Source organism: Stegostoma tigrinum, chromosome 19, assembly GCF_030684315.1.
Source record: "Stegostoma tigrinum isolate sSteTig4 chromosome 19, sSteTig4.hap1, whole genome shotgun sequence".
Lineage (NCBI taxonomy): Eukaryota > Metazoa > Chordata > Chondrichthyes > Orectolobiformes > Stegostomatidae > Stegostoma > Stegostoma tigrinum.
This window is the reverse complement of record NC_081372.1, coordinates 24,795,593-24,820,194: the sequence shown is the minus strand read 5'-3', so window position 1 is coordinate 24,820,194 and position 24,602 is coordinate 24,795,593. Positions and strand designations below refer to the sequence as shown.

The window sequence follows — 24,602 nt, the reverse complement described above, 5'->3', positions numbered from 1 at the left end:
TATTTCTCGAGGAGACTGAATGATAAAAAGTAAAGCACATTCATTTCATTATCTAAATTGTGGAAGTAATAAACTGTTATTCTAAGGGAACAGCATGACATTCTTTGAATTTTATTTTGCAATTTATTGCTTATAATAAAATTCAATGAAGTATTTATTAGTACAACTTAGGAACCTCAAAACTATGTGATAATGCATGGCTTCAATCAGCAAGTCTTGACTATTATCGCAAATCAATTTATGAAACTTTAATTTGGCTAAGACAAAGTGATGTGTAAAATGAATTTAGAAGTCATGTCATACCCTTCCCACTTCCACCAGATTAGTTACCATGACGATACTGGATGAATTCTCTTGCCAAATCATTCTCCAAAAATCTTTAACAGTCTCCTGCATAGGACCTTGAATGCAAGAAAAAAAAATCTTGTATTAATATATGCATATTGATACAAACAGCTTTTATTGATTGGAGAGTAATAAAGCACACTGCAAATTAAACTGTTCACAAAAAATAAACATAAGGCGAAATGTTAATAATTAATCATTTACAAATGAATTCTTATTTGATTGCAATTACTTTGAAATTACACTGACATCAACAATCTGTAATAACAACCTAAAATGTTTCAATTAAAATTACACAATATACGTAGGTGGGTGATATTCACTTGCTTTCATATCTCACTGCCACCATCAATGAAACTTACTTTCATCCACTGGGCTATAATACACATTCTTTGTTTTTTTCCGCATTACACACAGCACTCAATGACTTGTTTTGTTTACACCTATCTCCTCTTCCAATGAAAAGGCTCCTGAAAATCTTCTTAAATTTAAAATCAGTTACCTCTTCTAATTCTGTTACAAATTTATGTTCAGTGTGCACGTTCTGGACCATGGAATGCTGGTCTCCATCACAGTCTCCTTGCACTCCCTATGCAAATAATTTTTCTAATTTGATGAACTGAGGCGCTTGATTAACACAGTGTCTGCTATCATCTATTTTGACATGGAGTAAAATCTCTCCTGCCTTCCATCCTAACACAGGCCTATCTTTTTACAATTGTTTGAAACCTGTTGCATCTCTAATTTATTCCAATTCTGAGAAAATGTCATTGAGCATAATCATTGGTTTAACATTAGTATTTTGCCATTTCAAGCATCTATATTTCTTGCTGTGAAAAAAATGGTCTCCTTCAGCAATATGTGGTGTCAGAAAATTCTTAAACTTTAATCCTATTGTGTGAACAATACCACTTTAAGCTTCCACTTTAATTGTTTTCATGTGTGCCTTAAGTCAACTGTCTCTTGTTGCAATAGTGGAAATAGACTTATCCTTTTTTCCCTTTGATATAACACTTTAAATGTTTTGAAACATTTATCAAATAGCCTCTTAATCTTCAGTAGCAATGCACCATGAAAATATAGTGGGATGCGCAAGAAGAGAGTTAACAAACCTGACTGGTTGAAACATCATCACTGCTGCAGTGAGATGACAGAAATTACTGATAACACAATCAAACTGATGCATCATATAAGTATGATGGAGACATAACTTTAAAGTTGCATCCATTTTTACTGTAATTTATACTTTTGAATATTGGTCTGAGGTGGTCATGGAGACAGAACTGCACACAGACGCCATTTCCTATCTCGCTGTGAATTGGAACAAAAAAGATTGGCTCTTCATAATTCATATTGCTGGGGCAGCAATGACACAGAAATTCTATCCAAACCGCATTTTTCTTGATTCCCTCTGCTCCAAAGCTTTTATAAAGACATACACATTTGCTAAGGGTTATTGGTGTTAGTTTAAAAATTGTAACCACAGTTTCACTGGACAGGAGTGCAGGCAGGTAGGTAGGAAAGTAGGTGTGAGGAGGACGTCAAGGATTGAAACTAACTCACCACCTGAAGGCTGAGAGACAGGATGGCTAGAAACTTGTCTGCAATTGGGAAAGAGTGACCCATCTTCCTCCTTGACTTCACTCCACACTTCCCAGCTCCCTCACATGTCCTGGCTAGGAAACCAGGGGCCACTTGAGGCCCTCATCGTGCCTCTGCTGGTGTTCAGGCTGAGCAACACCATGACAGCAACTGATGGCTATATCCACAGCCTTTTGGGAGTATCCCTCTTACTTTAGAAAACCATACCCAACAGAGAGACTTTATAGTAGCAAGGGCTACCCATGGGTGAACAGCCAAGCGTGTTCTTTGAATCCATCTCTAACCACACCATGAGGCTTCATGATTGGTTCCAGTGAACCCATTTACCCACCCTTATGCCACAGTGCTATGATGATGCTCCAGCTTTGGTCTCCAGCGGTACCAGTAGTGGGCATCACTCCTTGTGGTACTGCTGGTACTGGAGAGCTGCTGACCTCTGACTGGCCAATTGCTTTTAGCTCTTAGTGGGATATTGGCACTGGCCACAATGCAGTCATTGAGTGCTTGAATGGCAGTAAATTGGATCAAAGAGGGCCTGGAATGACTAGGGTAGGATTCACACTATAAATACCAAACTCCACCCAAAGTTTCTGCAAATTGGGTGAACTTAATAAATTGGCAGCCAGAGTATAATTCAGTAAAATTACAAACATTTTCAACTTTAGTGAGATGAAAATAAAACAGAAAATGTTAGTAAATGGAGGGAGTCTAAAAATGCTGTAATTTTGAAGATTCTGGATGTTGTCAAATATGATTCACAAAAAATCAGCATGTAAGAGCAGCAGGCAATTAGCAATGCAGATGGAATGTTGGCCTTTCTTGCAAGGGGAATAGGATACAAAAGTAGTGAAGCCTTGCTAAGAATTTAAAGTGCATTGATGAGACCACATCCAGCACACTGTGTACAATTTTGACATCTTTGTTTTATTTATTAACGGAAAGGCAGCATTGCTAGCTAGGCAGCATTTATTGCCCATCTCTAGCCCAGAGGGCAGCTCAGAGTCAACCTCAATGCTGTTGGTCTGGAGTCACATGTAGGCCAGACCAGGTAAGGTATGACAGTTTCCTTCCCTAAAGGACATTAGTGAACCAGATGGGTTTTTCCAACAATTGACAATGGCTTCATTGTCATCATTAGATTTGTAATTCCAGATATTGTATTCAATTTAAATTTCACCATCCACTGTGACAGGAATTGAACCTGGGTCCCCAGATGTTATCTGGGTCCCTGGATTAATAGTCCAGCAATAATACCCCTCAGCCATCACCTCCCCTGGGAGTGATATTCTTCCATTGGAGCAGCTCAGAGAAGGTTCACTATGATGATTCTGAAAATGAAGAGGTAGCCTTATGAGAAAAGACCGAGCAGGTTAGGCCCACCCTCACTGGAGCTAAGATGAGAGGTGATTTTATTGAAACACATAAGGTACTGTATTGGCTTGACAGGGTAGATGCCATCATTATGAGGACATCTGGAATGAAGTAGCAAAGTTTCAGATGGAGGTTAGGAGAAATTTCTTCTCTCAGAGATTCATTAGCCTTTGAGAGTAGTCAATGACTATATGCAAAGCTGAATTAGATATATTTTTGACTTACTGCAGAATTGAGTGTTACACAGGGTATGGAGGCAGGGTAACTGTGATCAGCTGGAAAAGTTGAGTTAAAGATAAATCAGTTTAGCACAAGTTTTTTTCTTTAAAGCTGGGCATTATTGAAGGCCAGCACTTTTTTTCCTGTCCTAATTACTCTTCGACTAAATGGCTTGCTAGGTCATTTCAGAGTCAATCATATTGTTGTGGGTCTGGAGTCACATGTAGGTGAGACCAGGTAAGGACTAGATCAGATGGTTAGTTTCTTTTTAGAGAATATTCGATGAACTTCATCATTTAAAAATTTGAACATATGTCCCCAAAACATCAACCTGAGCCTCTGGTCCAGTGACATTGCCACAACAGTACCATCTATTGCCCCTATTTCTCATGTCATAAATTGTGGATGGTGGAATTATCAACATGGAATGTTTAACAAGCAAGACATTTTTAAAGGTCCGTGAAGTCAGAAATTCGTTATTGATATCTATTCAACTAGTTGAATTTTGTGTTCAGGTCCAAAATTGGAATCAATTATTCCAGCTTAGTGAAAATAATTCTCAAATGACCACTGGCCTAACAGTGCAGCTCAGTCAAGCTGATGTGATTTTGTTTATTGAAGTATCATCATAAAGCTTCCGAGGCACCATACTAAATAATCACGAAGTTATAAATGCTGGATTTAGAAACATTACCGAATTGCATGTGAAACAAGATAATAATACTTCTTTTGTTTTGATTGAAATATTTTGCAATGTTAGATAATTTTTTCTTCTGAGTGCAATAAAAGGCAAACAATGTCAGGACAGGAGTGTGACAGGTGTACATTCACACTCTGCCATTTGATACTAGACTGAGTAAAGATATTGGTGCATATATTTTGGACAATGTTATCACACATATACACACATATATGATAATCAAAACACCACTGCATTAAGTGACTAGATGATGAAAAATGCTTGGATTGAAATGATTTGTGAAAAAGTGACATTGATTAATTAATCAAAATTGCCATAGCAGCTCCACATTATCTAAATTCGTTGAGACTGATTATAGTTAATTCTATTAACCATGTTCTGTTCAGCAAAATGCTTCAGAATACTGATTACAATGCAGAATTAGAATGTTGAGATTAGGCTAAGAGTACATAATGTTTGCTCAGTGCTTATGCACCTCAAGAATGCAATGTTGCAGACAATGGCACCGGATGTTAAAAATGTTCCATGAACTTTAAAAATATGTTGCCGCAATATGGAGCTGTCTTTCAGCATTAAAGCAATACTGCAATCATGTTTCATTTCACAGTAAACTCCACTAAATTCCAGGTGTACCTCATGAAACATGTGATTTAATGTTTTTTCTTTTGAGCACAACGCAAGTGTTTTGAAAAATAATGGGGCAGCTGAATGTTCTATCATTATCATAGTCATTTTATCTTTCTTACCTGATTCATTGCTGTCGTTATAGAAACCTATTGCCCTACTATTGTTGGAGGATACAGGGAAACTCCTGATCAATATTGTTCTCTCAAGCAGACTGTGCTCTGACAGTCTGCGAGACACAGGGGAAAAGATAAAATGCATTACTTTGGGAATTCGGTGATGCACTAAATTGGCATATTTTAAAAAAATCTTTGATCTAGCCTTGACCGATGTTTCTACAATCCAATTCAATGTGGTTGTGGCAACAGCCAAGTGCACAACATTGTCCTGAATTTTGCATTTACGCTGTAATCTCAGAAAGACCTCTGAAAGACTATAATTTTTTTGAGGTAGTGGCCAAGCACACAGTTTTGCAACAATTGAAAGCGCTGAATTTTATTTGCAACTCTGTTACGATGTATACTTTCTTAAGAAATAACTAGTTTACTTCAAAGAGCTCTATAGTGCAACAAGAGACAAGCACGAGATAAAATGCGGTAGGGGACTACCAGTAAGTGCAGTAGCAGGGGACTACTATTAAGTGCAGTGGCAATTAAGGCACTGGATCTTGTGGAGAGATCAAGGCATTGGGAAGTACTTTAGTGTTGATGGCTAACGTTGGATAAATTGAGCAGGAAACAAGGCAAAACAAGATAAGACAAAATGAACTGGGATTAGATAGAGTGAGGGTTTGGCATTATAACTGTGTAGCAGACAACTCAGCACCACAATAAAAGAAAGTCCACTGGGCAAAAAAAGAAATTTGTGTAATGTCTACGAGATGGTTTTTTTGGAGCAGCTTGTGGTGCAGCTCACCAGGGAACAGGCAATACTGGATTTAGTGTTGTGCAATGACGCAGACTTGAAAAGGGAGCCTAAAGTGAAGGAACCCTTAGGAGACAGTGGCCATAATACAATTGAGTTAACTCTGCAATTTGAGAAGGAGAAAACAGAATCAGAGGTAACAGTATTACAGCTGAATAAAGGCAACTACAGAGGCATAAGGGAGGAGCTGGGCAGAACTGCTTGGGAGAGGATCCTAGCAGGAAAGATAGGGGAACAGCAACTGCAGGAGTTCCCAGGAGTAATTCAGGAGACACAGCAAAAATTCATACCTAGGTAAAAAAACACATGGTACAGGGAGGATGAGGCAACCGTGCCTGACAAGGGAAGTCAGGGGTAGTATAAAAGCAAAAGAGAAAGCATTATGGGTTGAGAACCATGCCTCTGGGAATTCCTGTGCGTGTCTATGTTTGGCTTTAACTCAGACAGTGCAACAGTAGTAGCCCAAGCCAAACATAGACACACACAGGATTCCTAGAGGCATGGTTCTCAACCTATAATGCAATCAACAGACATATCAATTAGACCCCGTATACAAACCCATACAGAACAAAACTGCATATTACACTATTCACCATAATGGACTTGACAGTATAAATTCCAAGCAGAGTAGAACAATAATACTTCATCAGAGGCCTCACTTATGATGTTACCTAACATGGTGATGAAATGTCTGAACGAAAACAAGCCAGCTTGGTGAGCAAGTCAACAACCTCGTGAAAGAATTCACCCTGCAGTTTGAGAGGGAGGAGCTGGAAACCAATGTAATGGTATCACAATTATGTAAAGGTAAGATTAGAAGAGGAGCCTACCAGACAACATGGTAGAGCAGCAACGGCAGGAGTTTCTAGGGGCAATTCGGGAGGAACTAAATGGGTATTTTGCATTAATTTTCACATGAAGAGCATACCAGAACTTCAAGAGAATGAGGGGGCAGAGGTGAGTGTAATGGCCATCACTAATAAAAATGTGTTGGGGAAACTGGAAGATCTGAAGGTGGATAAATTACCTGGACGAAATGGACTACACCCCAGACTTCTGAAAGAAATAGCTGAGGAGATTGAGGAGGCATTGATGGTGATCTTTCAGGAATCACTGGAGTCAAGGGAGGGTCCCATAGGACTGGAAAAAGTGAAGGTTACCCCCTGTTTAAGAAGGCAGTGAGACAGAAGACAGGAAATTGCAGGCCAGCTAACTTGATCTCAGTCATTGGTAAGATTTTAGAGTCCATTATTAAGGATGAGATTGTGGATTGGTTGCAAGTGAATGGTAAATTAGGGATGAGTTAGCATGGCTTCATCAAAAACAGGTCATGCTTGACAAGTCCGTTAGAATTCTTTGAGGAAGAAACCAGCAAGTGAGACAAAGGAGAACCAATAGACATGACCTCCTTGGATTTCCAGGAGGCCTTTGACAAGGTGCCACACAGGAGACTGCAAAATAAGAACCCATGGTGTTAGGGGCAAGGCATGGACACAGACAGAGGATTGGCTGATTGGTAAAAGGCTAAGGCTGGGGACAAGGGGGTCTTTTTCAGGATGGCAGTTGGTAACTAGTGGAGTTCCACAGGGATCAGTGTTGGGACCACAACTATTCACATTATACACTAACAACTAGAGGGAATTGTTGCTAAGTTTGCAAATGACACAAAGACAGGTGGAGGGAAGTTAGCATTGAGAAAGAAGGGAGATTTGGAATGACTTGGGTAGGCCAGGAGAGAGGGCAAAGAAGTGAGAGATAGCATACAACATGGGAAAATGTGAGGTTATGCACTGTGGTAGGAAAAATGGAGGCACACACTACTTTTGAAATGGGGAAGGGGTCTATAAATCTGATGCACAGAGGGACTCAGAGATCCAAGTTCAGAGTTGTATTAAGATTAACATGCAGGTTCAGTTGGCAGGTTGGAAGAAAATGTAATGTTTGCATTCATTTCAAGTGGGTTGGAATACCATAACAAAGATGTACTGCTGAGGCCATATAAGTCTCTGGTCAGACTACATTTGGAATATTACGAGCAGTTTTGGACCCTATATCTAAGGAATGATGTACTGGCCTTGGAGGGGGTGCAGAGGAGATTTACAAGAATGATCCAGGTTGAAGGGCTTGTCATGTGAGGAGTAATTGAGGGCTCTAGGTTTAGAAGGATGAGGGGGAATCTGATTGAAACTTACAGAATACTGAGAGCCCTGGATAGAATAGGCGAGCAGAGTGGGCAAAGAAGTAACAGATTGAAAACAATTGAAGTTATGCACTTTGGTAGGAACCCCAGAGGCACAGAAATGGGGAAAGGCTTTGGAAATCTGAAGGACCTGAGAGCACAGACTCAGAGTGAAAGGACAAGCCCTTAGAATCGAGATGAGAAGGAATTACTTTAGCCAGTGGACGGTTAATCTGTCAAATTCATTGCCACAGGAAGCAATGGAGGCGAAGTCATTGAGTGTATTCAAGATAGAGATAGATAGATTCTTGATTAGTAAGCGAATCAAGGGTTATGGGGGATGCAGGAAAATGAGGTTGAGAAACATATCAGCCATGACTGAGTGGTGGAGCAGAGTCAATGGGCCAAATGGCCTAATTATACTCTCACATCATACGGTCTTTTGAAGTTTTCCATCCAGTCCGTACTTGACTTTCACATCTCAGGACAGATTGAGACAAGAATAAGTTTTTAAAAAAGAAGCTAACAAAGATATTTGCTTAAAGTATGGATGCAATTACACATTTTTGTTTTGCTTTAGTTTTGATGTGGAAAGGATCAGATTGAAACTTACTATCAATGCCCACCCTTCCTTTCATGTTGTTACAGTGCATTGGATACATCAGCTGGGAGGCCAGCCCAGGGTCCAGTTTGATGAGAGTTCAATGCAACACAAATTGGAGGCATGGCGTTATATTTGACAAAAATCATACTTCTGATGGTAAGGCTGGACTCATGGACAATGGTAACCCTGGGATGGTGATACTGACAGATTCAGTGATAGTAATACCATGGGACAATGGTTAGTTTCCCTCTTTTTGGATATGCCCATTGCCTAGCACTTGTGTGGCATGAACGTTACAAGGCAGTTGTCAGTCCAACTTAAGATATTGTCCAGACTTTGCTGCATTTGGATATGCACTGCTTCATAATCCGAGGAGTCGTGAATGTTTTTGAACATTGTGCAGACATTAACTTTACCTTAGTCACCAGCCACGCTAGGGAATTTCACCATTTATGATAAGACTTGAAATCCCATTCATGTTATACTTTACAACCTTTTCAACATGATGCTACCTTTAATTCAGTGAAAAGCTTCATACCTGAGTATCTGTGCTGTCTCAGAGATCCCCCAACCACGTCAGAGTTGAATTCCTGCTGTTATTTCCTTGTTACAATGTAACACTTCATACTGATTGTGTTTGAATTCAAACAGTCTTGCCAACAAGGATTTAAGTGATATTTCCATTTCTTTTATTCATTTGTGGGATGCGGGTGTTGCTGGCTAAGCCAGCGTTAATTGCTCATCACTGTTTGCCCAGTGAACAGAGTAAATCACATTACTGTGGATCTGGAGTCATGTGTTGGCCAGACCAAGCAAGGATGGCAGATTCCTACCCAAAAAAGACATTAATGAACCAGATTTCTTTTGACTCCTGGATGGAGCCTACATCAGAAGATCTTTTAAGATTGTCAAGGACAGAGCATTCTGAAGGTAGACATAAACATGTTGAAATTTATGCAAATTTAGATGCCTGAATAATAATTATCACAAAATTTAGCTGCAACTTCAATGTTTACGTTGCACGTGTAAAATTTATTTTGGATGGGTCCAGAGAATGGGGTAGTGTGGAAAAATAAAATACGTGAAACAGAGAACAAGATTGGAAGAAACCAACTATCATTTTGTGTCTTGCTTGTGATTCCTTCTGTCCAAGGTCTAAAGGAGACTGTGAATTCAGTTATGAGACTTTAGAAAATCTCACAGGTATTGGAGATTATAAATCATTTATCTGTTGAAGAACATTCATTTTTAATGCACATTTTCTGTCAGGGTGAAGAAAGACAGTTCCATCTGTCTAAATTACAGAAATCTATTTAAGTATTGAGAAATATTGATGGTATTTTGTCAGAAGTTACTTCCACTTTAAAATATATCCATGGTCTGATTAAAGTTTTAGAGGCCACATGATCTTATTCATGAAAAGTATTGTTGAACTCCTGAAATTCGCGGTTAACTCTAAATCATCAAAATTGACCAATGGCATTCAGGCAAAGGAAATATCAATAATTGCTCCTTTTCAATATCTCTAACTACAATAAAACATCTATAGCTGTTTCACAATGAAATGTGAAGAGAAGAATTGATTAATTGTGTGGTTGAAAAGATAGTTTTGAGGAAATTTTCAAAAATTGGAATAAATCTGGTTTTTATCTGGTCAACCCCGGATCTCTTCAGCTATTTACCCTACAATTACCTACAATAAATAGACAAGTCAATTTTTGAAGCATCTGTCTCATTTACATTGGGACACTTAAAATACCATGCAGAGTGAATGGGAAGGGGTAAAGAAGAAAAAATATAGGGGTCAAGATTATGGGAAATGTAACCCCAGGGCAGCAGCGACCTGAACTTTTTTTTTTCTGTGGGGCTCAATGGAATTTTTCAGCTGCACTGTGGACCACGGAAATAATTTTGAGCTCATTGTCAAACCCTCTACCACCACCCTCTGTCTTCCACCATGACGCTCATTTTGTAGCCAATTGACTATCTCTCCCTAGATCCCATGTGATCTAACCTTATTGACCAGTCTACTATGCGGAATCTTGTTGAAGACTTGCTAACATCTAATGCGATGCTGACTTTCAACTACCCTCTAGGCAATTAGGGATAGGCAAAAAATGCTGCCTGTCCAGTGATGCCCACATCCCATGAATGAAGAAGGTAAAATAAAAGCGTCATCTATCTTCTTCGAAACCTCCTCATACAACTCAATCAAATTTGTGAGACAGGATCTGTCAAAAAAAAGTCATGCTGACTATCATGCTAACCAGTCCTTGCCTTTTCAAATGCATGTAAATTTTATCTCTCTGAACCCCCTCCAACAATTTACCTACCACTGATGTCTGGCTCACTGGTCTATAGTTTCCTGGCTTTTCCTTACAGCTTTTCTTAAGTAATGGCACAACATTAGCCATCCTCTAGTTTTCTGTCATCTCACCCATACGACCATAAGACCATAAGGCATAGGAGTGGAAGTAAGACCATTCGGCCCATTGATTCCAGTCTGCCATTTAATCATGGCTGATGGGCATTTCATCTCCACTTACCTGCACTCTCCCCGTGGCCCTTAATTCCTTGCGAGCTCAAGAATTTGTCAATCTTATTTTATCAATAAGATAATCATTACTGTTGATGATACAATTATCTCTGCCCAGGGCCCTGCAATCTGTTCCCAAAGTTTTCACAATGTTCTGGGATACATCTGATCAGATCCCACGGATTTATCTACCTTTATGCATTTCAAGACCTCCAGTACCAACTCTTCTGTCATGTGGACTCTTTTTAAGACATCACTATTTATTTGATCAATGTCCTACCTTGCATCTCTACACGGAGAGGCTGGAATAGGCTGTGATATTTTCTCCTGGAGAGCTGGAAACTGAGGGGGGACATTATAAAGGTTTATAAAATCATGAGGGACGTAGATGAGGTGAATAGTCAGGGTCTTTTTTCAAGGCTTGTGGAGTCCAAAACTAGAGGGCACTGGTTCAAGGTTAGAGGAATAAGAATTAAAAAGGGATAACAAAGTGTGGAGCTGGATGAACACAACAGGCCAAGCAGCATCTTAGGAGTACAAGTTAACCTCTTTCCCTCCAGATCCCAAAACCAGCCCAGTTCATCCCTGCCTCCCTAACCTGTTCTTCCTCTCACCTATCCCCTCCTCCCACCTCAAGCCGCAATTCCATTTCCTACCTACTAACCTCATCCTGCCCCCTTGACCTGTCCGTCCTCCCTGGACTGACCTATCCCCTCCCTACCTCCCCACCTATACTCTCCTCTCCACCTATCTTCTCCTCTTTCCATCTTCGGTCCACCTCCCCCTCTCTCCCTATTTATTTCAGAACCCTTTCCCCATCCCCCTTTTTTGATGAAGGGTCTAGGCCCGAAACGTCAGCTTTCCTGCTCCTCTGATGCTGCTTGGCCTGCTGTGTTCATCCAGCTCTCCACTTTGTTATCTCGGATTCTCCAGCATCTGCAGTTCCCATTATCTCTGAACACAGAATTAAAAAGGGACCTGAGGAGCAAATTTTTCACATTGATGGCATTGTGCATATGGAATGAGCTGCCAGGGGAGATGGTAGAGGCAGGTACGATGACAACATTTATAAGACATTTGGACAGGTACATGAAAAGGAAAGGTTTAAAGAGAAATTAGGCCAAATGCAGGAAAAAGGGATTATGTCAGTTTGGGATTTGTGGTTGGCATGGATGAGTTAGACCGAAGGGTCTGTTCCTACGTTATATGACATCTTTTCTTTATCACCTAGGCTTGAAGCACATTCAAAGCTGAATAATCTGGGGCTGGCTGTTTTCCCTGGAGCATCAGGGGCTGAGGTATGACATTACAGAGGTTTATAAAATAATAAGGGGCATGCATAGGGTGAAAAGCCAAGTTCTTTTTTCCTGGGATGGTGTGTCTGAAACGAGAGGGCATAGGTTTAAGGTGAGAGGGGCAAGAATTAAAAGGGACCCCAAGGGGCAACTTTTTCACACAGAGCCTGGTGTGTGTATGGAATGAGCTGCCAGAGGAACTGGTGGAGGCTGGTACAATTACAATATTTAAAAGGCATCTGGATGTGTATATGAATAGAAAGGGTTTAGAGGGATACGGGCTAAATGCCAGCAAATGGGATGGGATTAATTCAGGGTATCTGGTCATCATGGATGAGGTGGACCACAAAGTGTCTGTTTCCATGCTGTACAACTCTAGGCTCTATGAATTCAAACTTCACCATTTGCATAGTGGGACTTAAACTCCCTTACAGTGTTAGCCTTGAATTCTGGATTAATAGCCAAGTGATGTTACCATCAAGCCACTGCGTAAATAGGCCTGGGTTAGCTGTTCATAATTTTAATGCAGGAGTAGCATGCCCCCTAAAATAGTATCCTTAAAGATTCAACTCTGAAAAAACAGAACAGCTCAGGCGAGAGAATTCAAGATGGGCACTGACATTATTGGACTGAGTCAGAGTTGTCTGGCTTTTTTTGGCTGTGTCAGCTACAAAGAGTCACTTTGGTACTTGGCTAAAAGCTAATTTGTCAACGCAAAAGTTACGTGTTTTGGCCTCACTGCAGGACAAGGCCAAGTAATATCTAGAGAAGGGAAAGTAACGGCTTCATTGGATTTTCCTGTGCCTATGACAAAATGTAAAACATTGCAATATGTTCACAAGTGGATTTTATCAGGTATTTGCCCAATTCTGTCTCACATCTCGTCATAGCCCTGGCACTCAGATCCATGTAAGATTCTGCCCTACAAGTCTTTGGTTTACTTACATCATTTTGAAATATACATTATTAGCAAAGTGAAAGAAATAGCTAATTATACGACCACAGTCATTCGATTTTTAATGAAGAATTTCATGACAAGAACCTCTTGTGGTTGTTTCTGCGGCAGTTACCCCTCCAGCCATGCTTTCTAAAAGCTGCTCATGAGCCTGGCAGAGAAAATACTATAGTGGACGCTTTTCAAGAGACCATAAAAAGGAAACTGAATGCTGTGAAGGAAATAGCCTTTTGTAAAATATATTGTTATGAAGTTCATTGTATATTTAATGTTAATTTACTATTGTTAATGTATAATAAAAATAAAAATAATAAAATGCCAGTTAATGATACAGTGCTGAACTTTGCAGTTTTGGCTTTGTCGATTTATTAAGTTTTATGGAGGGTGTTTTCTCTATGAGGCCTAGTGAGATCTCCTGCCCACCTCTAATGAAACTTTCCTTATTATCTATGCTCCCCACTTGCCTGATTCTAGTTTTGTCCTACCACCCACTGTGGAAGAACGCACGAGTCATCAAATACCTGCTGAAAGACCGGCATTCATGGTACCTGTGCCATCTTTAAAAGGCTGCTGTGCATTTTGACGAACAGTGCCTTTCTGAAGCTGCTCTGGTCATTGAAGGACAGACTTTCTGAGAATGTTTGAAAACAAGTAAAATGCATCACCATCTCCAACAGGGATCTTGAGGTCCTGTTGGGTAGGGTGCTTTAGATGAGAGGAGGAGTCCCCTTTCCAAAAGGCCTGCAGAGGGGTCCCTAGTAGCAGGGTCTGAGGCACCACCTGGATCCATCTTTAGTCCTGAACAATGGCCAGTTCTGCTTCAAGAAATTCAATGAACTTCTTTGTTCCACCAGCGTAAGTGCCACACTCTTCTCTCTGCTACCTCACACTTGCACTATCTCTGTCATTGCACATGTTTCCCAGCGATGCTCATGTTCTACCACTCTCACAATTGCATCCAATATCTTCCATCACTCAGTCTTGTTTTCCTCGCCAGACCCCTAAACTTGCATAGACTTTGTGCTGCCTACTCACCCACCTGGGACAACTTATCACCTTTCCTCCAGCTGGACCAACTTAAATGGCTGGGTCACTCACTTTCACCTAACTCAATTCCTTCATGTCAACCATTACAGTAGGAAAAAACCCAAAACAGGGTGAAAACAGCCAGAATAGGTAGAGGGGTGCTTCAGATCAGGCTCTTCAAACACTATCACTAGAGATTCCTCTCCTGTGCAAAGAAATATGCATGAGGTATCCATGTCCTGCCAACCGAATAAGTACCACAGTTCATTCCACTGTAAACCTGAAACTAACCACTCTGTCAATACCATTCATTGTCCTAACCATTGGTGCAATGTCTTCCCTCCCTTGTATCCTGCAGATGCCAGTGGGATGCCCATGGCCCCTACTCAGAAACAGGCTGCTCAATCTGAAAGCACCTCCTCAATTGCTCAGCAAGTTGGTTTCGAGGCTTCAGAGAAAGCATCAGCAAGGTTGCACCCCTACCAGTTTAAATACCTTGGTTGGAGAATATCAGGTCTCAAATGTTTGGGAGCACAAGCTGGTGAGCACCTCATGTGATGTCTCTGCAGCTAGCCAAGGAAGGAACAGCCTAGATCACTGACACTCAGAGGAGTACCAGAGACCAGGTTCCTACTCAGTTCCAGGTAGGAACGGAACTCATAGTATTGGTTTTCAGGGGCTTTGTCTCAATGCACGGGGAGAACAGGTGTGGCAGACAGGAGCCTGGCAGGAGTGCAGCTACACTATGGGGACCCAACTTTCTTAAGCATACAATCATCTCTGAGGATCTGCTGGATACACGGATAGATCTAGACACCATCTTCCCAGACATTAGTCCTCAAGACTGAAAACACGGTGAGAAGGGGACAGGAGGTCCAGCCCTTGTTCCAGGTACCCATTCCTCGCAAGGGCAGGGCAGTGGCAAGAGGCATCTAACTGGAGCAGGAACACACACAGACCTCTCAGAAATCTTCACACTGGGCAGTCCAGGTGAGCAGGCCTTCCGCTTCCACTCCTCTCTGCCCCCTCTGATCTGTGCGCTGCTCAGTTGGTGCCTGCTGACCAAATCTCCAGAGCCAACAGGCTCCATTGCTGAGCAGGCTGTTCTTGTAACATTACCTGTGATCATAACACTATTGACCCCATTTTAAGCTAGTTATTATCCTGTTAACAGCAGGTGAAACAAGTTAAAGTTCACTCTCAGGAGGGAAGGTGTAAGATGTAAAAAAAATAGGGAGGTAGTTGTGGTTTTGAGCAAATGAGAGTTTAACAACAGGAATACATTGGTTCATAATTTTGCCCAATGAGCAGTGGTTGCTGGGTTTCTGGTTATTCTTGAATATTACCTTAAATAAATCAGGGACTGGGAAAGATTTATTACCTTTAAATATAAAACAACCAATACTAATAACTATAGAAGCTCCCAAGTTACAAACAACGACATTCATTTTTAAACATGTGCAACAAATGCCACAATGAAAGGAAAGTACTTCGACTGATAACATTACTTTTCCCCATGGGTAAGTTGTGTTGTGTCATGATCAAACTTTTACATGTGGCAAACAAACTCAAACATACAGTTGAGACCAAGATGTTTAACATTTAAGCATCTTAGTCTACATAACACTGTTCAGTCTTATTGCTCAAAAATGTCTGAAATTTGGAGTCAGTGTTAAACACAAAAATGGAGTCATCACTATCACAGTTCATCATGGCTTTGTTTCTTTTTCATTTTTGTGGAAACACAAGCCTGTCTTGCTGTGTTAGATTTATCTGCATCTTACAAAATCCTGTTCAGCACCTTTAGTAAATTGAAATTCAGTTCCGCTCATCAATGTTTCAGGAAATGCTGCTACACAGTCACTGTAGCCAAGAAAGTGTAGTTATAAAGTGACAACCGTGCTTTTCTCAAGCATTCTACCCATCTAATTATCTGTTTGCACCAAAACAGAAACACTTATTATCTTTTTGTGGAAGGCAATACCTTTTGGATATTTACAAATAAATGTGAATCTTGGAAAATACATTAGCGTATAATATTCTGCAATGCATACAGATTTGGGATTGTTTATGCTCACCTTGAGTAGCTATGTAGTGGCGTGGTCTGTGGTAACCCTGAAAACCAAAGTGGAAACCAAATAAACAGGAAGACAAAACAAAAACATTTTTGAAATGAAGTTCAGTTTATATATAATGGCATTTATAAATTCCACTTTTCCAGAACAGAGCATTATCCAACTGAAGATCATCTGAGGAATTTGGGGAATTAGACAATATTGAATGAGGCTCGCAAAGAAATTACACAAACATTCGATGTACATTCTCATGGACTGACATTTTGTATTGGGAGAGAAAATTCATAAAATTTAAATGCCGCAAATTTGAACTTCAAAAACAAATTGAAGCTTATACATTCAGTTACATGTCAAATGGAACGAGATGTGGACTATTGCTTAAACAAAATGGTAGAAAAGAAGAAATGTAGTCAAAACCTAAATCACACACTTTCCAATAAGTAATTATGAGACTTTTAGTAACAGAGAATCACTCCAAAGGCCACCTCAGTATCTAAACTGTGAGGAATTTCATGGAGGACACTTACTGTAAAATAATAATCTGCAACATAGAATTGTTCCAGTTATAAACATTAGGACCTAATTTTTCAACGCTGCGCTGGTACCAGTGTCCCTTACTCAGAAACATGATGACTGGAAAAACATAGGTGTAATTTCTGATATGTACCACAAAGAGGCAAAGTTTCTCATAAGCGGCACTGTCTCATAAGTTTAGCCGTATTCTATTTGTCTGTTTGGAATCAAAGGTTAGAATCATGGTAAATAACGGCTAGCATGAGGACTTGCAAGCTGCCATGGCTATCATAAATTATATTCAGAGAACATCCAAGAATTTAGAGACCCAACATTCCTGATGGGCCACTGCTGTTGGGTAATTTAGTGGAATGGGACAGGAATTGGTAGAATGGGGAAGGATGGGGGAGAAATGACAAAGGGTGGAGGGACCTGTGCTACTAATGGAACTTCCTGGGCATCCTGTTTAAGATTATTTGCTTTCTATTAAAAAAAATGCCACTTTTCTGTTGCTATCAGGAAACCATTGTCATTCTCAATTCTACCAGTTTGTATAATTTTGTGAAATGTGAGCTTGTATCATTTCGCCGTCAGAGAAGAGGGAAGCTCTCAGAAAGCACTGGTCCCCACTACCTTAGAAATTCTGAACCCTGGCAGCAAGACCCTGGTAATCTGAGGTAACTGACCCAAATCTTTAATACTTCTCCACCCACTATTGGCCCCCACCACTGCCTGCTCTACCACACAAAAACCTCCAGGAATTCAGAGGGTCTGGTTTATTTTGGTTTAAATACCATTACTGCTCCATATAATAAATGTGGAACATAACTTACATCAATGTAATTGGCATTTATATATTCTGAATGGGGATCTCCATCTAGTAGTTGAAGTCGTACTCGAGAATGGTCATCTAAGGGAAAAAGGTGAATTACTTGTCAATATGATTTATTTTGAACAAAATTAAGTATAACCAGCATTGCACTTTTTTCATTCACAATGCAAATTCTATTCTCTAAATAAACAGTAATTCAATTTTATTACTATAATTATTCATCTAACTAAATTACTTCTAACAAAGTTAAATTTTAGGATATGCTCTTTAATCATAACTTCATTAGAATCAAAACTATCAGCCAACATCCCAGAGATCTCCGTTACTATGCCTTGGAGTGTTCCCTCATTGCAGCAGAATAGAACCATCAGAGATGGGCAAACAATCATGTATAGTTACAAGAGAGTAACCCAAAGAGGCTTCAGCAGGACTCTAGATATCATGAAGCCCAATAGATTAGATCATCAGGTCAAGGAAATATCCCGCAGGATGTTATCCACTGAACTAAATCTGGACTGAATCTGCACTTTTTTATGTTGAAAGTCAGCTGGAGGAGGTCAACAGAGAAGTGAGAGCACAAGTTATAGTGTTGATAAGAGGCTTCAAAGTCCATTACAAATGACTGGTTGGCAATACTAATTGAGCTGTTCGATCATGGCTATGAAACAAAATAAGAAAACAGGCAGTGAGTAAAAAAGTAAGCTAAGCATCCTCATCCTCACCAATCCATCTATCATAGATCTTTCCATCTAAGATAATTGTGATCATCGCACCACAGGTGGAGCTATATGATTCCATAATCAATTGATCAGAAAATACTCTGTGGCCTTACTAAGTCCAATTAAAAGTAGAAATAAATAAACAGACAACTAATAGGAATTCGATTTTAACAAGCCCATACTGAACAATGGTAGAGACCAGAACACAAGGGAAAAAGGCAGTGTTGAAGAGTTTGCATTTGTCTTCAGTGATGAATGGATCGTCTCATCTTGACTCCTACTGATACCCCTAATATTGTAGACAACTTTCAATTCAGTTCAAGCAAAACGAAATTCTCCAGTGACTGGGGTTTTTATTTGTCACAGACGTGAATACTAGAATCCTATGAAAACGGCTGATTCCTGAAAACTGTCCATCAGTTACAAGGCTTACACAAAAATATGGAATATTCATGGAATATTTACCCTTTCTAGCTAGATAGAACAGCAACAATTTTCAAGACATTCAACAGTAAATTAACTAATGCACTTGTTTAATTGAGGTCCCTTCTGCTGAATTCAAGATTGCCCATTCCACCCCAATGTGGCTACAGTGAGTATAACACAGGCTGTCATGGAGTAACTCACTGTTCCTTTCCAAGCTTCCCTTGTGAACTCCAGGGATTATTTTATGCACAAAAGCATCTCCCCCGGCCACAACCGCCCAAAGAGGATCACCCTCGTTCTCACACACCACCCCACCAACCTCTGGATACAACGCATCATCCTCCGACACTTCCGCCATTTACAATCCGACCCCACCACCCAAGACATTTTTCCATCCCCACCCTTGTCTGCTTTCCAGAGAGACCACTCTCTCCGTGACTCCCTTGTTCGCTCCACACTGCCCTCCAACCCCACCACACCCGGCACCTTCCCCTGCAACCGCAGGAAATGCTACACTTGCCCCCACACCTCCTCCCTCACCCCTATCCCAGGCCCCAAGATGACATTCCACATTAAGCAGAGGTTCACCTGCACATCTGCCAATGTGGTATACTGCATCCACTGTACCCGGTGTGGCTTCCTCTACATTGGGGAAACCAAGCGGAGGCTTGGGGACCACTTTGCAGAACACCTCCGCTCGGTTCGCAACAAACAACTGCACCTCCCAGTCGCAAACCATTTCCATTCCCCCTCCCATTCTTTAGATGACATGTCCATCATGGCCCTCCTGTAGTGCCACAATGATGCCACCCGAAGGTTGCAGGAACAGCAACTCATATTCCGCTTGGGAACCCTGCAGCCTAATGGTATCAATGTGGACTTCACCAGCTTCAAAATCTCCCCGTCCCCCACCGCATCCCTAAACCAGCCCAGTTCGTCCCGTCCCCCCACTGCACCACACAACCAGCCCAGCTCTTCCCCTCCACCCACTGCATCCCAAAACCAGTCCAACCTGTCTCTGCCTCCCTAACCTGTTCTTCCTCTCACCCATCCCTTCCTCCCACCCCAAGCTGCACCCCCATCTCCTACCTACTAACCTCATCCCACCTCCTTGACCTGTCCGTCTTCCCTGGACTGACCTATCCCCTCCCTACCTACCCACCTATACTCTCTCCACCTATCTTCCTTTCTCTCCATCTTCGGTCCGCCTCCCCCTCTCTCCCTATTTATTCCAGAATCCTCACCCCATCCCCCTCTCTGATGAAGGGTCTAGGCCCGAAACATCAGCTTTTGTGCTCCTGAGATGCTGCTTGGCCTGCTGTGTTCATCCAGCCTCACATTTTATTATCCTGGTTGATAGGTCGTTTTATTCTGAATTTAACATAGAGACACAATTAGCCATGTCAACGACTGGATAAGTAATGTCATGTTAGCTGTTATTAGCAGGGCAGTGTGCTTAGAGAGAGACAGAGCACTCCTCTGTCCTTGTTATAGTAACAGAGTCTCATTCCCTTGGTAACTTAAATGGTTTGAGTTCCACTTTTGTGGTGGTCCCATTTTGTCTCCTTGTTTATGGATTAGTTTTTATTTTGCTTCCTCTTCTAGGATTTAATTAGAATTTATATTTCCTGTTTTTATAACTTCCTGCTTTACTGTCTATGAGGATCCTTTAATCTATTTGGTTGAACAGCTTTCCTGTTGCCTGTTCTGCTCATAGGCACTACAGATCACTGATGGCGGGCATTGAATTCAATCAGACACATGACTGAAGAAGACTGACAATCTTACTAAAATCCTGGAGCCAAATGTATCTGAGGTGAAGGGTGACAAGTCTTCCTTCATGTCTCACATAACAAAATTTAACCATTGAGGAATAACAGATCTGTGGTTCGAAAAGAAAAATGCAGGTGCTTCAATACAAGTAAATGGAATTTACTTACACAGATCAACTTGGATTGGCTTAATCACAGTGAAAGGTTTCTTCATGAGTTAGCCACACAGCTGACAAAAACTAGTATAGATTGTACAAAAATGGTGAAGTGTGCTGTCAATTGATGTTATATATTGCTAACCTGAACTAGGTGTGGCTCGACAACAAAGAAAATCCAATAACATCAAGACTAATGTACGATGAGGAGAAGGGGCATTAAAATTGTGACGCAAGAAGAAAATGTCAAAAACTTCAATTTGGCATCGGGGCAATTTTTTTCTACAAAGAAAAATTAGAAACCATTTTCAGGAAACTCGACTTGGTTGCTGACATACCTGTACCTTAAAAGTGACAAGCTAGCTTCATGCCAGCAAGGAGTTTCTCACATATTAAAAACATAGCATTGCCTCAGCAACGCACATAATTATAAATTGCCAACTGAAATTAAAACCTGCTTGGGCTCCTGTGGCTAACATATCATGAAAAAGGACAGAACAAGTTCACTTCTCCCACTCAACTAAATTTCACACAGAAAAGCAGCTTTCAACATTCAATCCTTTGCTTTGTCTACTGACAAGTAGTGAAATTACGATTGTACCCAACATAAGATGGAACATCATGAATTCTGCAGCCAATAAATCCCACTGCTGCTTTGGTGTTTATCCAAATTTGTGCACTCAAGGAATTGACTGCACTGCAGCACTTTCATGTTACAAAGAAGACATTTTATATATTTTTTCCATTTATTCCAAACAATAACAGGAAGGACAATGTGGGAAATGCCTTATGGATAAAAAAAACAATTTTCACAAATGGTACGAATAGTAATTACAGAAGCTGTCTTCAAAATTTGAAATGGATTTGTTTCAATCCACTTCATGCATCTATTTCTGAATTATTTAGACATAGTGTCAGTCTCATCAAGAATAAGGTATTGTGTTGTGACATTATTATGCGTGTAGAAAATTAAAAGTCTAAGCAGTAAATTGGGAATCTGGGAAAGATATAGTAAGCACAGGAAAAATGAACACGGAAGCCTGCTGATTTCCTACCTTCTCTAACTGTGTTGGAAGGTGGTTCACCAGCAGCTCACTGGCTGCCTGTAACTGAGGCCCAACCTCAAAATAGTTTGGACCTCACAGAGGTAACAACAGGCAGAGGGCAAACTCTGCTTTGATTTAGCATGCACTTAAAGTCTAAAAAAGAATCAGATGCATTTATTTCTGAGGCTCTGACTAAAGATTCTAGTAAAACACATCATCCAGGTGTTGGAGGTCATTGCAATTCTTAGTTGTGGGTATGCATTGAACAAAGGAATTTAATAACACCACAATGACTGATTTCCAAACCTATGCAGTTAAAACAGGATGTGCTAAGAGGAAGCTACACTAATCTTGTATTGTGGATCTGTTGGACTATGAGTTAACATTGAATACTTTGTTCAAAAATGGCCAAGAGGCATTATAGGCCTGAAAACTGCTGTTGAAAGGAGCTAGGAGTTTGAGCACAAACATTAGAAGGCCGAGCTTCGATACGATAATTTATTTGCTATTTTATTTGCTAAACTGGAAGCATAAGTTGGACCAACGTGTATCAATGTCCAATCTTCATTACGTCCATTTGGGGCAGCTTGGTGGCACAGTGCTTAGCACTGTTGCCTCACAGCACCAGAGACCTGGGTTCTATTCATGATGGCAGAAGTATGAAGTTAACCATCGGGTGAAGACGTCCGTTTTGGCTGGAAAGATAAAAAGGCATATTATTTGAATAGTGAGAGATTGCTGATTCTCAGATACAGAGGGATCTGGATTCCACTGTGCATGAATCAGATAATTAGTGCTTACAATGAAGTGTGAAATCAAGTTCTTGCACATTATTCGCTCAAGTGGCTATTAGCAGAAATTTCAGTTGCATGGAAAAATGAAGGATCTACAATTCAAGCACCTGTTTCTAGAAATCGTGGCCGCATTGATAATCACTTTCCAAGGTTCTATAGATTCAGGATCAGGAATTTAGAAGGGTGAGAAGGGATCTGATTGTGACAGATAAGATTATTAAGGGATGGTACACTCTGGAGGCAGGGAGCATGTTTCTGCTGATGGGTGAGTCCAGAACCAGAGGACACAGTTTAAAAATAAGGAGTAGGCCATTTAGAACAGAGTTGAGGAAAAACTTCTTCACCCAGAGAGTGGTGGATATATGGAATGCTCTGCCCCAGAAGGCAGTGGAGGCCAATTCTCTGGATACTTTCAAGAAAGAGATAGATAGAGCTCCTAAAGATAGTGGAATCAGGGTTATGGGGATAAGGCAGGAACAGGATACTGATTGTGGATGATCAGCCATGATCATAATGAATGGTGGTGCTGGTTCGAAGGGCTGAATGGCCTAATTTAGCACCTATTGTCTATTGTCTATTGGAAGGTGTTAAATTTGCTGGATGATCCACAGTGCCATCGATAATAGCTCAAGGACAAGGAACAGTGCACATAGTTGACTGTGGCAGCACTGGAGCTCCTGGTGGATGATGTCCATTAGGAAAGTTAATGCTATCATTTATTGCAAGGTGAATTAAATACCAAAAACTAGGGAGGTTATGCTTCAGTTACATAGAGTACTGTGCTGTATTGTTCGATGTTCTAAGTTTTGACTCTAAAGAAAGCCATTCAGCTGGCGAGCAAAGCAGAAATCAGGAAGCAATACAGATTAATCCAAAAAGGAGAAAATTAACCTTATTGCATGAGACCAGCAGAATCCATTTAGTTCTTGACTTCAAAAAAACCCGAAAGAACGCATATGAAAAGCCAATTCAGAAAGCAGGACAGACATCAGTTACTGACAGACATTTTTACTGCAGTGGGGCAGAAGCGCCCACCATGACAAAATAATATGCTTTACCTGTGAAATAATAGGTCACTTTTAGGAAATATACTAAGCAGTGAGAAGAAAAATATCTATTTGCAAAGAAATTAATGAGGGAGAACAGCCCATAATAAAAGAAAAGCTAAGAACAGCTAAAAGTATCCCCAGATGAAATATATGATCCAGAACCCCTTTCTTGGCAAGAAATATTTGTATGTCAATGGATACCTCACTAATTTTAAGCTTGATACAGGGGCTTGTGTAACAGTAATATCAAATAATATAAACATCCACAGTTCTTTGTTTTATATCAGGTAATATTTCATTGTTGAAGCAACACTATTTAATGTTTAAGGCAGTATATCTGCATGGTCCAGGAGGTGTACTATTTAAGATTAAAGATATGCTGCAAGCAACTTTATAACACATTGGATGTGAGATAATAGAGAACTTATGCATACTTCAAAACAAAGAATTCTCTCTCAAGTAGGAATGTATGTCTTGTCCTCGACCTTCTTCAGATAGTCAATGTAGTTAAGAGCTCCTTTGAAGAGGAGCACTGTAATTTTTAGGGAAGTTCAGTACTGAATACATCACCACAAAAAATAAGTCTGCTAAACCATAAAAGCCAAAAGAACTGCAGATGCTGTAAATCAGGAACAAAAACAAAGTTGCTGGAAAAGCTCAGCAGGTCTGGCAGCATCTGTGAAGGAAAAAACAGAGTTAATGTTTCGGGTCTGGTGACACTTCCTCAGAACCTCAAGGATCACTGGATCTGAAACGTTAACTCTGTTTGTTCCTTTGTAGATGCTGCCAGACCTGCTGAGCTTTTCCAGCAAGTTTGTTTTTGGTATTGATTCTAAACCAT

General features: G+C 40.5%; 1 protein-coding gene across 7 annotated transcripts in view; it reads right to left on the bottom strand.

The window, feature by feature from the left end:
* Positions 1 to 24,602, bottom strand: part of LOC125461272 (receptor-type tyrosine-protein phosphatase T) — a 1,279,761-nt gene that overhangs the window by 64,410 nt on the left and 1,190,749 nt on the right. For 6 of the 7 annotated variants that reach the window (XM_048549829.2, XM_048549831.2, XM_048549833.2 and 3 more), the window contains 3 exons: positions 17,802 to 17,878; positions 16,459 to 16,495; positions 304 to 401 (listed from right to left, as the gene is read on the bottom strand). In XM_048549829.2, coding sequence (XP_048405786.1) covers positions 304 to 401; positions 16,459 to 16,495; positions 17,802 to 17,878 — 212 coding nt within the window. The remainder of the gene's footprint in view (positions 1 to 303; positions 402 to 16,458; positions 16,496 to 17,801; positions 17,879 to 24,602) is intronic. The other variant, XM_048549830.2, reaches the window with a different exon arrangement.